At 49.4% G+C, this 16101-nt stretch overlaps 1 protein-coding gene across 8 annotated transcripts in view; it reads left to right on the plus strand.

Moving 5' to 3' along the window:
- Nucleotides 1-16101, plus strand: part of LOC139381096 (homeobox protein Meis1-like) — a 200354-nt gene that overhangs the window by 157433 nt on the left and 26820 nt on the right. For 6 of the 8 annotated variants that reach the window (XM_071124370.1, XM_071124369.1, XM_071124368.1 and 3 more), the window contains exons 10-12: nt 11023-11081; nt 12528-12617; nt 14923-15019. In XM_071124370.1, coding sequence (XP_070980471.1) covers nt 11023-11081; nt 12528-12617; nt 14923-14981 — 208 coding nt within the window. In that variant the 3' untranslated portion in view covers nt 14982-15019. Of the gene's footprint in view, nt 1-11022; nt 11273-12527; nt 12618-14922; nt 15020-16101 lie in introns of those variants that run through there. The other 2 variants (XM_071124374.1, XM_071124367.1) reach the window with 1 other exon arrangement.

Below are 16101 nucleotides of genomic sequence, written 5' to 3' on the forward strand. Positions count from 1 at the left end.
CCTCTACCACTCTGTAGTCACCTCTACCACTCTGTAGTCACCTCTACCACCCTGTAGTCACCTCTACCACTCTGTAGTCACCTCTACCACTCTGTAGTCACCTCTGCCACCCTGTGGTCACCTCTACCACTCTGTAGTCACCTCTACCACCCTGTGGTCACCTCTACCACTCTGTAGTCACCTCTGCCACCCTGTGGTCACCTCTACCACTCTGTAGTCACCTCTGCCACCCTGTGGTCACCTCTACCACTCTGTAGTCACCTCTACCACTCTGTAGTCACCTCTACCACTCTGTAGTCACCTCTACCACTCTGTAGTCACCTCTATCCCCCACCTCTACCACTCTGTAGTCACCTCTGCCACCCTGTGGTCACCTCTACCACTCTGTAGTCACCTCTACCACTCTGTAGTCACCTCTACCACTCTGTAGTCACCTCTACCGCTCTGTAGTCACCTCTACCACTCTGTAGTCACCTCTATCCCCCACCTCTACCACTCTGTAGTCACCTCTACCACTCTGTAGTCACCTGTCCCACTCTGTAGTCACCTCTACCACTCTATAGTCACCTCTATCGCCCACCTCTACCACTCTGTAGTCACCTCTACCACTCTGTAGTCACCTCTATCCCCCACCTCTACCACTCTGTAGTCACCTCTACCACTCTGTAGTCACCTCTACCACTCTGTAGTCACCTCTACCACTCTATAGTCACCTCTATCGCCCACCTCTACCACTCTGTAGTCACCTCTACCACTCTGTAGTCACCTCTACCACTCTGTAGTCACCTCTACCACTATGTAGTCACCTCTACCACTCTGTAGTCACCTCTATCCCCCACCTCTACCACTCTGTAGTCACCTCTACCACTATGTAGTCACCTCTACCACTCTGTAGTCACCTCTACCACTCTGTAGTCACCTCTACCACTCTGTAGTCACCTCTATCGCCCACCTCTACCACTCTGTAGTCATCTCTACCACTCTGTAGTCAACTCTACCACTCTGTAGTCACCTCTACCACTCTGTAGTCACCTCCAACCCCCACCTCTACCACTCTGTAGTCACCTATACCACTATGTAGTCACCTCTACCACTCTGTAGTCACCTCTACCACTCTGTAATCATCTCTACCACTCTGTAGTCACCTATATTGCCCACCTCTACCACTCTGTAGTCACCTCTACCACTCTGTAGTCACCTCTACCACTCTGTAGTCACCTCTACCACTCTGTAGTCAACTCTACCACTCTGTAGTCACCTCCAACCCCCACCTCTACCACTCTGTAGTCACCTCTACCACTATGTAGTCACCTCTACCACTCTGTAGTCATCTCTACCACTCTGTAGTCACCTCTACCACTCTGTAATCACCTCTACCACTCTGTAGTCACCTCTACCACTCTGTAGTCACCTCTACCCCCCACCTCTACCACTCTGTAGTCACCTCTACAACTCTGTAGTCACCTCTACCACTCTGTAGTCATCTCTACCACTCTGTAGTCACCTCTACCACTCTGTAGTCACCTCTACCACTCTGTAGTCACCTCTACCACTCTATAGTCATCTCTACCACTCTGTAGTCACCTCTATCGCCCACCTCTACCACTCTGTAGTCACCTCTACCACTCTGTAGTCACCTCTACCACTCTGTAGTCACCTCTACCCCCCACCTCTACCACTCTGTAGTCACCTCTACCACTCTGTAGTCACCTCTACCACTCTGTAGTCACCTCTACCACTCTGTAGTCACCTCTATCCCCCTTCTCTACCACTCTGTTGTCACCTCTACCACTCTGTAGTCACCTCTACCACTCTGTAGTCACCTCTACCACTCTGTAGTCACCTCTATCCCCCTTCTCTACCACTCTGTTGTCACCTCTACCACTCTGTAGTCACCTTTACCACCCTGTAGTCACCTCTACCACTCTGTAGTCATCTCTATCCCCCACCTCTACCACTCTGTAGTCACCTCTACCACTCTGTAGTCACCTCTACCACCCTGTAGTCACCTCTACCACTCTGTAGTCACCTCTACCACTCTGTAGTCACCTCTGCCACCCTGTGGTCACCTCTACCACTCTGTAGTCACCTCTACCACCCTGTGGTCACCTCTACCACTCTGTAGTCACCTCTGCCACCCTGTGGTCACCTCTACCACTCTGTAGTCACCTCTGCCACCCTGTGGTCACCTCTACCACTCTGTAGTCACCTCTACCACTCTGTAGTCACCTCTACCGCTCTGTAGTCACCTCTACCACTCTGTAGTCACCTCTATCCCCCACCTCTACCACTCTGTAGTCACCTCTACCACTCTGTAGTCACCTGTCCCACTCTGTAGTCACCTCTACCACTCTATAGTCACCTCTATCGCCCACCTCTACCACTCTGTAGTCACCTCTACCACTCTGTAGTCACCTCTATCCCCCACCTCTACCACTCTGTAGTCACCTCTACCACTCTGTAGTCACCTCTACCACTCTGTAGTCACCTCTACCACTCTATAGTCACCTCTATCGCCCACCTCTACCACTCTGTAGTCACCTCTACCACTCTGTAGTCACCTCTACCACTCTGTAGTCACCTCTACCACTATGTAGTCACCTCTACCACTCTGTAGTCACCTCTATCCCCCACCTCTACCACTCTGTAGTCACCTCTACCACTATGTAGTCACCTCTACCACTCTGTAGTCACCTCTACCACTCTGTAGTCACCTCTACCACTCTGTAGTCACCTCTATCGCCCACCTCTACCACTCTGTAGTCATCTCTACCACTCTGTAGTCACCTCTACCACTCTGTAGTCACCTCTACCACTCTGTAGTCACCTCCAACCCCCACCTCTACCACTCTGTAGTCACCTATACCACTATGTAGTCACCTCTACCACTCTGTAGTCACCTCTACCACTCTGTAATCATCTCTACCACTCTGTAGTCACCTATATTGCCCACCTCTACCACTCTGTAGTCACCTCTACCACTCTGTAGTCACCTCTACCACTCTGTAGTCACCTCTACCACTCTGTAGTCAACTCTACCACTCTGTAGTCACCTCCAACCCCCACCTCTACCACTCTGTAGTCACCTCTACCACTATGTAGTCACCTCTACCACTCTGTAGTCATCTCTACCACTCTGTAGTCACCTCTACCACTCTGTAATCACCTCTACCACTCTGTAGTCACCTCTACCACTCTGTAGTCACCTCTACCCCCCACCTCTACCACTCTGTAGTCACCTCTACAACTCTGTAGTCACCTCTACCACTCTGTAGTCATCTCTACCACTCTGTAGTCACCTCTACCACTCTGTAGTCACCTCTACCACTCTGTAGTCACCTCTACCACTCTATAGTCATCTCTACCACTCTGTAGTCACCTCTATCGCCCACCTCTACCACTCTGTAGTCACCTCTACCACTCTGTAGTCACCTCTACCACTCTGTAGTCACCTCTACCCCCCACCTCTACCACTCTGTAGTCACCTCTACCACTCTGTAGTCACCTCTACCACTCTGTAGTCACCTCTACCACTCTGTAGTCACCTCTATCCCCCTTCTCTACCACTCTGTTGTCACCTCTACCACTCTGTAGTCACCTCTACCACTCTGTAGTCACCTCTACCACTCTGTAGTCACCTCTATCCCCCTTCTCTACCACTCTGTTGTCACCTCTACCACTCTGTAGTCACCTTTACCACCCTGTAGTCACCTCTACCACTCTGTAGTCACCTCTATCCCCCACCTCTACCACTCTGTAGTCACCTCTACCACTCTGTAGTCACCTCTACCACCCTGTAGTCACCTCTACCACTCTGTAGTCACCTCTACCACTCTGTAGTCACCTCTGCCACCCTGTGGTCACCTCTACCACTCTGTAGTCACCTCTACCACCCTGTGGTCACCTCTACCACTCTGTAGTCACCTCTGCCACCCTGTGGTCACCTCTACCACTCTGTAGTCACCTCTGCCACCCTGTGGTCACCTCTACCACTCTGTAGTCACCTCTACCACTCTGTAGTCACCTCTACCGCTCTGTAGTCACCTCTACCACTCTGTAGTCACCTCTATCCCCCACCTCTACCACTCTGTAGTCACCTCTACCACTCTGTAGTCACCTGTCCCACTCTGTAGTCACCTCTACCACTCTATAGTCACCTCTATCGCCCACCTCTACCACTCTGTAGTCACCTCTACCACTCTGTAGTCACCTCTATCCCCCACCTCTACCACTCTGTAGTCACCTCTACCACTCTGTAGTCACCTCTACCACTCTGTAGTCACCTCTACCACTCTATAGTCACCTCTATCGCCCACCTCTACCACTCTGTAGTCACCTCTACCACTCTGTAGTCACCTCTACCACTCTGTAGTCACCTCTACCACTATGTAGTCACCTCTACCACTCTGTAGTCACCTCTATCCCCCACCTCTACCACTCTGTAGTCACCTCTACCACTATGTAGTCACCTCTACCACTCTGTAGTCACCTCTACCACTCTGTAGTCACCTCTACCACTCTGTAGTCACCTCTATCGCCCACCTCTACCACTCTGTAGTCATCTCTACCACTCTGTAGTCACCTCTACCACTCTGTAGTCACCTCTACCACTCTGTAGTCACCTCCAACCCCCACCTCTACCACTCTGTAGTCACCTATACCACTATGTAGTCACCTCTACCACTCTGTAGTCACCTCTACCACTCTGTAATCATCTCTACCACTCTGTAGTCACCTATATTGCCCACCTCTACCACTCTGTAGTCACCTCTACCACTCTGTAGTCACCTCTACCACTCTGTAGTCACCTCTACCACTCTGTAGTCAACTCTACCACTCTGTAGTCACCTCCAACCCCCACCTCTACCACTCTGTAGTCACCTCTACCACTATGTAGTCACCTCTACCACTCTGTAGTCATCTCTACCACTCTGTAGTCACCTCTACCACTCTGTAATCACCTCTACCACTCTGTAGTCACCTCTACCACTCTGTAGTCACCTCTACCCCCCACCTCTACCACTCTGTAGTCACCTCTACAACTCTGTAGTCACCTCTACCACTCTGTAGTCATCTCTACCACTCTGTAGTCACCTCTACCACTCTGTAGTCACCTCTACCACTCTGTAGTCACCTCTACCACTCTATAGTCATCTCTACCACTCTGTAGTCACCTCTATCGCCCACCTCTACCACTCTGTAGTCACCTCTACCACTCTGTAGTCACCTCTACCACTCTGTAGTCACCTCTACCCCCCACCTCTACCACTCTGTAGTCACCTCTACCACTCTGTAGTCACCTCTACCACTCTGTAGTCACCTCTATCCCCCTTCTCTACCACTCTGTTGTCACCTCTACCACTCTGTAGTCACCTCTACCACTCTGTAGTCACCTCTACCACTCTGTAGTCACCTCTATCCCCCTTCTCTACCACTCTGTTGTCACCTCTACCACTCTGTAGTCACCTTTACCACCCTGTAGTCACCTCTACCACTCTGTAGTCACCTCTATCCCCCACCTCTACCACTCTGTAGTCACCTCTACCACTCTGTAGTCACCTCTACCACCCTGTAGTCACCTCTACCACTCTGTAGTCACCTCTACCACTCTGTAGTCACCTCTGCCACCCTGTGGTCACCTCTACCACTCTGTAGTCACCTCTACCACCCTGTGGTCACCTCTACCACTCTGTAGTCACCTCTGCCACCCTGTGGTCACCTCTACCACTCTGTAGTCACCTCTGCCACCCTGTGGTCACCTCTACCACTCTGTAGTCACCTCTACCACTCTGTAGTCACCTCTACCACTCTGTAGTCACCTCTACCACTCTGTAGTCACCTCTATCCCCCACCTCTACCACTCTGTAGTCACCTCTGCCACCCTGTGGTCACCTCTACCACTCTGTAGTCACCTCTACCACTCTGTAGTCACCTCTACCACTCTGTAGTCACCTCTACCGCTCTGTAGTCACCTCTACCACTCTGTAGTCACCTCTATCCCCCACCTCTACCACTCTGTAGTCACCTCTACCACTCTGTAGTCACCTGTCCCACTCTGTAGTCACCTCTACCACTCTATAGTCACCTCTATCGCCCACCTCTACCACTCTGTAGTCACCTCTACCACTCTGTAGTCACCTCTACCACTCTGTAGTCACCTCTATCCCCCACCTCTACCACTCTGTAGTCACCTCTGCCACCCTGTGGTCACCTCTACCACTCTGTAGTCACCTCTACCACTCTGTAGTCACCTCTACCACTCTGTAGTCACCTCTACCGCTCTGTAGTCACCTCTACCACTCTGTAGTCACCTCTATCCCCCACCTCTACCACTCTGTAGTCACCTCTACCACTCTGTAGTCACCTCTACCACTCTGTAGTCACCTCTACCACTCTGTAGTCACCTCTACCACTCTATAGTCACCTCTATCGCCCACCTCTACCACTCTGTAGTCACCTCTACCACTCTGTAGTCACCTCTACCACTATGTAGTCACCTCTACCAGTCTGTAGTCACCTCTATCCCCCACCTCTACCACTCTGTAGTCACCTCTACCACTCTGTAGTCACCTCTACCACTCTGTAGTCACCTCTACCACTCTGTAGTCACCTCTATCGCCCACCTCTACCACTCTGTAGTCACCTCTACCACTCTGTAGTCACCTCTATCCCCCACCTCTACCACTCTGTAGTCACCTCTACCACTCTGTAGTTACCTCTACCACTCTGTAGTCAGCTCTACCACTATGTAGTCACCTCTACCACTCTGTAGTCACCTCTACCACTCTGTAGTCACCTCTACCACTCTGTAGTCACATCTACCACTCTGTAGTCACCTCTATCCCCCACCACTAGTTCCTTTTTCATTGTGTATTTAAAAATAGTTTTGTGGTCTTTTCCTTAAAACTGGAGATGAAATGGAAGTGTCCAGTGGTGCCAACAACAGGGGCATAAATCAAGTTACAACCCCCATGATCCTTCACTCCTAAAGGTCAGCATAGGTCACAGGGGCAGTTAACAAGGGTTTAGGCTGAGCTGAGTAAGGGTGGTGTGTGTGTGTGTGCGTGTGTGTGTGCGTGTGTGTGTGTGTGTGTGTGTGTGTGTGTGTGTGTGTGTGTGTGTGTGTGTGTGTGTGTGTGTGTGTGTGCGTGCGTGCGTGTGAGAGTGGGAGCAGAGTGACCATGTGCTTCATGGGGGCCACAGGGTGAGTGGGTGTACTGTCAGGGTTAGGGTTAGGATGTACTGTCAGGGTTAGGGTTAGGATGTATTGCCAGGGTTAGGGTTAGGGTGTATTGCCAGCGTTAGGGTTAGGGTGTACTGTCAGGGTTAGGGTTAGGATGTACTGTCAGGGTTAGGATTAGGATGTATTGCCAGGGTTAGGGTTAGGGTGTACTGTCAGGGTTAGGGTTAGGATGTATTGCCAGGGTTAGGGTTAGGATGTACTGTCAGGTTTAGGGTTAGGATGTACTGTCAGGGTTAGGGTTAGGGTTAGGATGTACTGTCAGGGTTAGGATGTACTGTCAGGGTTAGGGTTAGGATGTATTGTCAGGATTAGGGTTAGGATGTACTGTCAGGTTTAGGGTTAGGATGTACTGTCAGGGTTAGGGTTAGGGATATGATGTACTGTCAGGGTTAGGATGTACTGTCAGGGTTAGGGTTAGGGTTAGGATGTACTGTCAGGGTTAGGATTAGGATGCACTGTCAGGGTTAGGATGTACTGTCAGGGTTAGGGATAGGATGTACTATCAGGGTTAGGATGTACTGTCAGGGCTAGGGTTAGGATGTGTGTGTGTGTGTGTGTGTGTGTGTGTGTGTGTGTGTGTGTGTGTGTGTGTGTGTGTGTGTGTGTGTGTGTGTGTGTGTGCGTGCGTGCGTGTGAGAGTGGGAGCAGAGTGACCATGTGCTTCATGGGGGCCACAGGGTGAGTGGGTGTACTGTCAGGGTTAGGGTTAGGATGTACTGTCAGGGTTAGGGTTAGGATGTATTGCCAGGGTTAGGGTTAGGGTGTATTGCCAGCGTTAGGGTTAGGGTGTACTGTCAGGGTTAGGGTTAGGATGTACTGTCAGGGTTAGGATTAGGATGTATTGCCAGGGTTAGGGTTAGGGTGTACTGTCAGGGTTAGGGTTAGGATGTATTGCCAGGGTTAGGGTTAGGATGTACTGTCAGGTTTAGGGTTAGGATGTACTGTCAGGGTTAGGGTTAGGGTTAGGATGTACTGTCAGGGTTAGGATTAGGATGTATTGCCAGGGTTAGGGTTAGGGTGTACTGTCAGGGTTAGGGTTAGGATGTATTGCCAGGGTTAGGGTTAGGATGTACTGTCAGGTTTAGGGTTAGGATGTACTGTCAGGGTTAGGGTTAGGGTTAGGATGTACTGTCAGGGTTAGGATGTACTGTCAGGGTTAGGGTTAGGATGTATTGTCAGGATTAGGGTTAGGATGTACTGTCAGGTTTAGGGTTAGGATGTACTGTCAGGGTTAGGGTTAGGATGTACCGTCAGGGTTAGGGATATGATGTACTGTCAGGGTTAGGATGTACTGTCAGGGTTAGGGTTAGGGTTAGGATGTACTGTCAGGGTTAGGATTAGGATGCACTGTCAGGGTTAGGATGTACTGTCAGGGTTAGGGATAGGATGTACTATCAGGGTTAGGATGTACTGTCAGGGCTAGGGTTAGGATGTACTGTCAGGGTTAGTGTTAGGATGTACTGTCAGGGTTAGCTTTAGCGTTACTATCCAATGACAAGGTGGCATTTTTCTGATTCTTTGCCAACTGTGTTCAAAAGTCAGGACTCACAACTTGTGTGTTGTTCTCAGCATTAGACTCCCAACTCGTGAGTTGATCTCAGCATTAGACTCCCAACTCGTGAGTTGATCTCAGCATTAGACTCCCAACTCGTGAGTTGATCTCAGCATTAGACTCCAAACTTGTGAGTTGATCTCAGCATTAGATGGAACATCTCTTTCAGACAGGAGAGAAATGCATTAACTAAATGCATTAGCTGATATAATCTGAGGAGAGGCTGTCATGGTTAGCTGATATAATCTGAGGATAGGCTGTCATGGCTAGTTGATATAATCTGAGGAGAGGCTGTCATGGCTAGCTGATATAATCTGAGGAGAGGCTGTCATGGCTAGTTGATATAATCTGAGGAGAGGCTGTCATGGCTAGTTGATATAATTTGAGGAGAGGCTGTCATGGCTAGTTGATATAATCTGAGGAGAGGCTGTCATGGCTAGTTGATATAATTTGAGGAGAGGCTGTCAAGGCTAGCTATTATAATCTGAGGAGAAGCTGTCAATGCTAGCTGATATAATCTGAGGAGAGGCTGTCATGGCTAGTTGATATAATCTGAGGAGATGCTGTCATGGCTAGTTGATATAATCTGAGGAGAGGCTATCATGGCTACCTGATATAATCTGAGGAGAGGCTGTCATGGTTAGCTGATATAATCTGAGGAGAGGCTGATATAATCTGAGGAGAGGCTGTCATGGCTAGTTGATATAATTTGAGGAGAGGCTGTCATGGCTAGTTAATATAATCTGAGGAGAGGCTGTCATGGCTACCTGATATAATCTGAGGAGAGGCTGATATAATCTGAGGAGAGGTTGATATAATCTGATGAGAGGCTGATATAATCTGAGTAGAGGTTGATATAATCTGAGGAGAGGCTGATATAATCTGAGGAGAGGCTGATATAATCTGAGAAGAGGCTGTCATGGCTAGTTGATATAATCTGAGGAGAGGCTGTCAAGGCTAGTTGATATAATCTGAGGAGAGGCTGTCATGGCTAGTTGATATAATCTGAGGAGAGGCTGGTTTTGACAGTGTATTTTTTGTAGCTGTATATCAAACTTTTAAATGTAGATTTTTGCTATTTTTCTTTGTGATGATCGAGACCTGCCGAATTTTGGATCTTTCTTCAAAATATTATAACCATGTTTCTCTCTTTCTCTCCTTCTCCCTCTCTCCTTCCCTACCCTCTCCTTCTCCCTCTCTCTTTCCCTCCCCTCTCCCCCTCTCTCTCTCTCCTTCCCTCCCCTCTCCTTCTCCCTCTCTCCTTCCCTCCCCTCTCCTTCTCCCTCTCTCTTTCCCTCCCCTCTCCCCCTCTCTCTCTCTCCTTCCCTCTCCTCTCCTTCTCCCTCTCTCCTCCCCTCCCCTCTCCCTCTCTCTCTCTCTCCTTCCCTCCCCTCTCCTTCTCCCTCTCTCCTTCCCTCCCCTCTCCTTCTCCCTCTCTCTTTCTCTCCCCTCTCCCCCTCTCTCTCTCTCCTTCCCTCCCCTCTCCTTCTCCCTCTCTCCTTCCCTCCCCTCTCCTTCTCCCTCTCTCTTTCCCTCCCCTCTCCCCCTCTCTCTCTCTCCTTCCCTCTCCTCTCCTTCTCCCTCTCTCCTCCCCTCCCCTCTCCCTCTCTCTCTCTCTCCTTCCCTCCCCTCTCCTTCTCCCTCTCTCCTTCCCTCCCCTCTCCTTCTCCCTCTCTCTTTCCCTCCCCTCTCCCCCTCTCTCTCTCTCCTTCCCTCTCCTCTCCTTCTCCCTCTCTCCTTCCCTCTCCTCTCCTTCTCCCTCTCTCCTTCCCTCTCCTCTCCCCCTCCCTCTCTCCTTCCCTCTCCTCTCCTTCTCCCTCTCTCTTTCCCTCCCCTCTCCTTCTCCCTCTCTCCTTCCCTCCCCTCTCCCCCTCCCTCTCTCCTTCCCTCCCCTCTCCCCCTCTCTCTCTCTCCTTCCCTCTCCTCTCCTTCTCCCCCTCCCTCTCTCCTTCCTTCCCCTCTTCCCCTCCCTCTCTCCTTCCCTCTCCTCTCCTTCTCCCTCTCTCTTTCCCTCCCCTCTCCTTCTCCCTCTCTCCTTCCCTCCCCTCTCCCCCTCCCTCTCTCCTTCCCTCTCCTCTCCTTACCCCTCTCTCCTTCCCTCCCCTCTCCCCCTCTCTCTCTCTCCTTCCCTCCCCTCTCCTTCTCCCTTTCTCCTTCCCTCTCCTCTCCTTCTCCCTCTGTCCTTCCCTCCCCTCTCCCCCTCTCTCTCTCTCCTTGTGTCCTACAGGTTCATCAACGCCAGAAGGAGAATAGTTCAGCCCATGATCGACCAGTCGAACCGTGCAGGCAAGTCTCCCATAGTTACTGTATTCAAGTCTCGCAGGCGAAAGGCCTCCACAAGCCATGCACCCGGTCCCTCTCCCTTTCCTGGAGCTTCCTCGGCCGGTAAATACTGGACCCCTACCCACCCCCCCCTAAAACAAGCAACCAAACCCATCGCGGTGTCGATAAGGAGTGACTGACCACATACTAAAACAAGCCTTTAGACAGTCATCCTAAATAAACGTTCTTTAATTGAGTTTAGTTGAATTGAAGCTCAGCACTAATACAGTAACTCTGACATGTTGAGTCCCTCATTTATGCCAGGAACGATTTCATGATGTAAAACTATTAAAACACGATTAAATAATAACAACATGATTGGTTAATAATAATAATAAATATTGGGTTAATATTCACGAAGAATGGGTTGTTGTTGTCTGTTGTTGTTTTAAACAACCCTAGCTGTGTCCTCAACAAAGTTTGTCCAAATAAACACACCCCTTCCCCACCAACATTTTTTTTAAAACCAAACCCCCAAACTCCAACCAAACCAAAACACAGAGGCATTGACAAATTTCAGTTTCAGTGTTTTGGGAGGTGACTTTTGTTTGGGTTCCCAGCTCCAGCTACCCCCCTCTCGTTACCCCACAACCCCCCGCGCCCTACCCCCCCCCAAACCTCCCCTTCTTGCGGCTGCTGTGAGTGAGTGTTGGGTCCCTGGTGCATGGGCTTGGGTTGGACTGCTGTAAAGTTTATTACCTGTAATAGGGGTCAGAGGTCAGGGTGGCATTAGGAGCTCAGTAGAGTTCAAAGACATTCACTGGGCTTGAGCTCTTGTTTTTGCTTGACTGACCCCCAAACAGCTTGTATCAGAGGTAAGTGGGTTTCTATGGGAGAGCAGGACAAGGGGAGAGAGAACGGGTCGTTCTCCAGTTACCTGTTTAGCTCATCTACCAGGTGCTGCCTGCTGCCTTTTCTAGCCCTATATCTCTGATAAAGCATTGTGGTGAGCTTTGCTAAATATCTTGTTTATATTTAAACACATGTATACACATATTTATATTAAACTAGTATTACAGTATTTTATAGTTATTTAAATATCTTATTTTTCTAGTTTCTTATTTTTCAGTGATCTTGTTCAGAAGAGTTGTTGGAAAGATCCCTTCCGATATGTAGATCCGCTGACCTGAGACATGGACATTAGTTCACTTTATATTTTAGTTGCAGTAATGATATTTATAAATGTAGAATCAGCTTCCTTAGAACAGATGTGGGCTCTGGTTGTATTATTTAGTGTCGTCCTGATAGCGCTGCGTTTCTGAGAGGCTGCTGGGTAAAGGGTGAAAGGCAAAGCAAGGCAAGGCAGTACCATCCCAGGCCTTATGCACCCAACAGACCAAAAGATGATTTCAGCTAGAGCCACTGAGTCTTAATTAATAGCACTAATTGACCAATGCCCCCCCCCCACAGTAAGTCAAGGAGCCCCCTACACCCCAGATGGACAACCCATGGGGGGCTTCGTGATGGACGGGCAGCAGCACATGGGAATCAGACCACCTGGTAAGACCCTCCCTCGGCGTGTCTGTCTGTCTGTCTGTCTCTCTCTTTCATCTTTCTTTCTTTGCTTTGTCTGTCTTTTCATTCTGTCTCTGTCTCCCTCCTCTCTCTCTCTCTCTCTCTCTCTCTTTCTCTCTCTCTCTCTCCCTCCTTTTCTCTCTCTCTCTCTCTCTCTCTCTCCCTCCTCTTCTCTCTCTCTCTCTCTCTCTCTCCTCTCTCTCTCTCTCTTTCTCTCTCTCTCTCCCTCCTCTTCTCTCTCTCTCTCTCTCTCCCTCCTCTTCTCTCTCTCTCTCCCTCCTCTTCTCTCTCTCTCTCTCTCTCTCTCTCTCTATCTCTCTCTCTCTTGTCTGTTCTATGGTTTCGTCTGGTCTGGTCTGCCATAAAAATGCTTGCCTTCCCACAAGTCCTTGGTGTAGATAATTCCCAGGGTGTCCTAAAAACACACACACCACCACCTCTTACAGTAGTACAGGTGAAGTTCCTCACATAGCAACTCCTCTGTCTCTCCATCCTTCTCAGTCTTTCTCTGTCTCACGCCATTGGGCCTAATCACCAAATTATGCCATTAAGCCTCCCCCCTCTCTCTCTCTCTCTCTCTCTCTCTCTGTCTCTCTCTCGCCATCTCTCTCTCTCTCCCCGTCTCTCTCTCCCCTGTTCCTCTGTACACTGTGCTGGTCTCTAGCCCTTCCTCCTCTACTTCTTTGGCCCTGTCACCTATAGAGGAGCTAGACCAAAGGTCTCCTTTCATTTGGGTTGTCCTATAGACAGGTTGGCTGATAACATCAGCACGCGCATCGATGTGACCTGCAGCTCGTAGGCATCAGGTTTCAGCTCGTTCTGTCTTGTTCTTGGTACCATGTCACGTTGTGAGGTGTTTTTGACTGATGTCATGGCTATGCTAATATGGCCTAATGGTACTGGGCTTTCCATCTCATCTCATCTCAACAACCTACTACTCTACTGTGTTATTGACTTGTTAATTGTTTACTCCATGTGTAACTCTGTGTTGTCTGTTCACACTGCTATGCTTTATCTTGGCCAGGTCGCAGTTGCAAATGAGAACTTGTTCTCAACTAGCCTACCTGGTTAAATAAAGGTGTTCTCAACTAGCCTACCTGGTTAAATAAAGGTGTTCTCAACTAGCCTACCTGGTTAAATAAAGGTGTTCTCAACTAGCCTACCTGGTTAAATAAAGGTGTTCTCAACTGGCCTACCTGGTTAAATAAAGGTGTTCTCAACTAGCCTACCTGGTTAAATAAAGGTGTTCTCAACTGGCCTACCTGGTTAAATAAAGGTGTTCTCAACTAGCCTACCTGGTTAAATAAAGGTGTTCTCAACTGGCCTACCTGGTTAAATAAAGGTGTTCTCAACTAGCCTACCTGGTTAAATAAAGGTGTTCTCAACTAGCCTACCTGGTTAAATAAAGGTGTTCTCAACTAGCCTACCTGGTTAAATAAAGGTGTTCTCAACTAGCCTACCTGGTTAAATAAAGGTGTTCTCAACTAGACTACCTGGTTAAATAAAGGTGTTCTCAACTAGCCTACCTGGTTAAATAAAGGTGTTCTCAACTAGCCTACCTGGTTAAATAAAGGTGTTCTCAACTAGCCTACCTGGTTAAATAAAGGTGTTCTCAACTGGCCTACCTGGTTAAATAAAGGTGTTCTCAACTAGCCTACCTGGTTAAATAAAGGTGTTCTCAACTGGCCTACCTGGTTAAATAAAGGTGTTCTCAACTAGCCTACCTGGTTAAATAAAGGTGTTCTCAACTGGCCTACCTGGTTAAATAAAGGTGTTCTCAACTAGCCTACCTGGTTAAATAAAGGTGTTCTCAACTAGCCTACCTGGTTAAATAAAGGTGTTCTCAACTAGCCTACCTGGTTAAATAAAGGTGTTCTCAACTAGCCTACCTGGTTAAATAAAGGTGTTCTCAACTAGACTACCTGGTTAAATAAAGGTGTTCTCAACTAGCCTACCTGGTTAAATAAAGGTGTTCTCAACTAGCCTACCTGGTTAAATAAAGGTGTTCTCAACTAGCCTACCTGGTTAAATAAAGGTGTTCTCAACTAGCCTACCTGGTTAAATAAAGGTGTTCTCAACTGGCCTACCTGGTTAAATAAAGGTGTTCTCAACTAGCCTACCTGGTTAAATGAAGGTGTTCTCAACTAGCCTACCTGGTTAAATAAAGGTGTTCTCAACTGGCCTACCTGGTTAAATAAAGGTGTTCTCAACTAGCCTACCTGGTTAAATAAAGGTGAAATAAAAAAATAAAATAAAAAAACCTTGTTGTTCTTGTTCCCCTCTCCAATAGGAGCGATGAGTGGCATGGGGATGAACATGGGCATGGAGGGACAGTGGCACTACATGTAGTCTTTCACCTGTCAATCAATCGCTCGTCATATGGGGAAGTAAGTACAAACACAGTCTTACCATTTCATTATAGGTGGACATTGGTCGACTTGTTCTGAGGCAATTGTTTTTTTAGTTTTGCCAGATAATGTTCTGTCTCATAGTTGGCTCCATACTTCATCAGGATTGAGTTTTCTCCTTCCTGGTTGCCTGTCCTATCCTCCCTCCCCCCATCCTCCCTCCCATCCCCATCCTCCCTCCCCCATCCTCCCTCCCATCCCCATCCTCCCTCCCTCCCTACCCTGTTCCTCCCTCACCCCCCCGACCTCCCTCCTTCCCTCCATCCCCCCTCCTACCCCCTGTCCCTCCACTGTCCCTCCCTCCCTCCCCTGTTCCTCCCTCCCCCTGTCCCTCCACTGTCCCTCCCTCCCCACTCTCTTTCTCCCTCCCCTCTCCCTCTTCCTCCCCCTCCATCCCTCCCTCCATCCATACACCCCTTCCATCCATCCCTCCCTCCCTTTGTCTGGTGATAGGTCTCTTTGATCTGTGGCATGTCGGGGACTGTGTGTGCGTGCGTGTGCGTGCGTGCGTGCGTGTGTGTGTTAGGCTGCTCCTGTCTTCCCCACTCCCACACAACACAGCCATCAATCACATAACTAACCAGCACACAATACACTGTCATATCGGCAGAGGAAAACATAGGGAAGGTGAATGAGAGAGAGAGAGAGAGAGAGAGAGAGAGAGAGAGAGAGAGAGAGAGAGAGAGAGAGAGAGAGAGAGAGAGAGAGAGAGAGAGAGAGAGAGAGAGAGGTAAGTGGAAAGCAAAGGAGGTAGAGAACAAGGGGCAGGGGAGACATGAGGTTGGGGTGCTGGTTGAGGATGAGATGAGATGAGGTTGGGTTGCTGGTTGAGGAGGAGATGAGATGAGGTCGGGGTGCTGATTGAGGAGGAGATGAGATGAGATCGGGGTGCTGATTGAGGGGGAGATGAGATGAGGTCGGGGTGCTGGTTGAGGGGAGAGGAGATGAGGTTGGGGTGCTGGTTAAGGAGGAGATGAAATGAGGTTGGGGTGCTGATTGAGGGGGAGATGAGATGAGGTCGGGGTGCTGGTTGAGGGGAGAGGAGATGAGGTTGGGGTGCT

Source organism: Oncorhynchus clarkii, chromosome 23 (genome assembly GCF_045791955.1).
Source record: "Oncorhynchus clarkii lewisi isolate Uvic-CL-2024 chromosome 23, UVic_Ocla_1.0, whole genome shotgun sequence".
Taxonomy (NCBI): domain Eukaryota; kingdom Metazoa; phylum Chordata; class Actinopteri; order Salmoniformes; family Salmonidae; genus Oncorhynchus; species Oncorhynchus clarkii.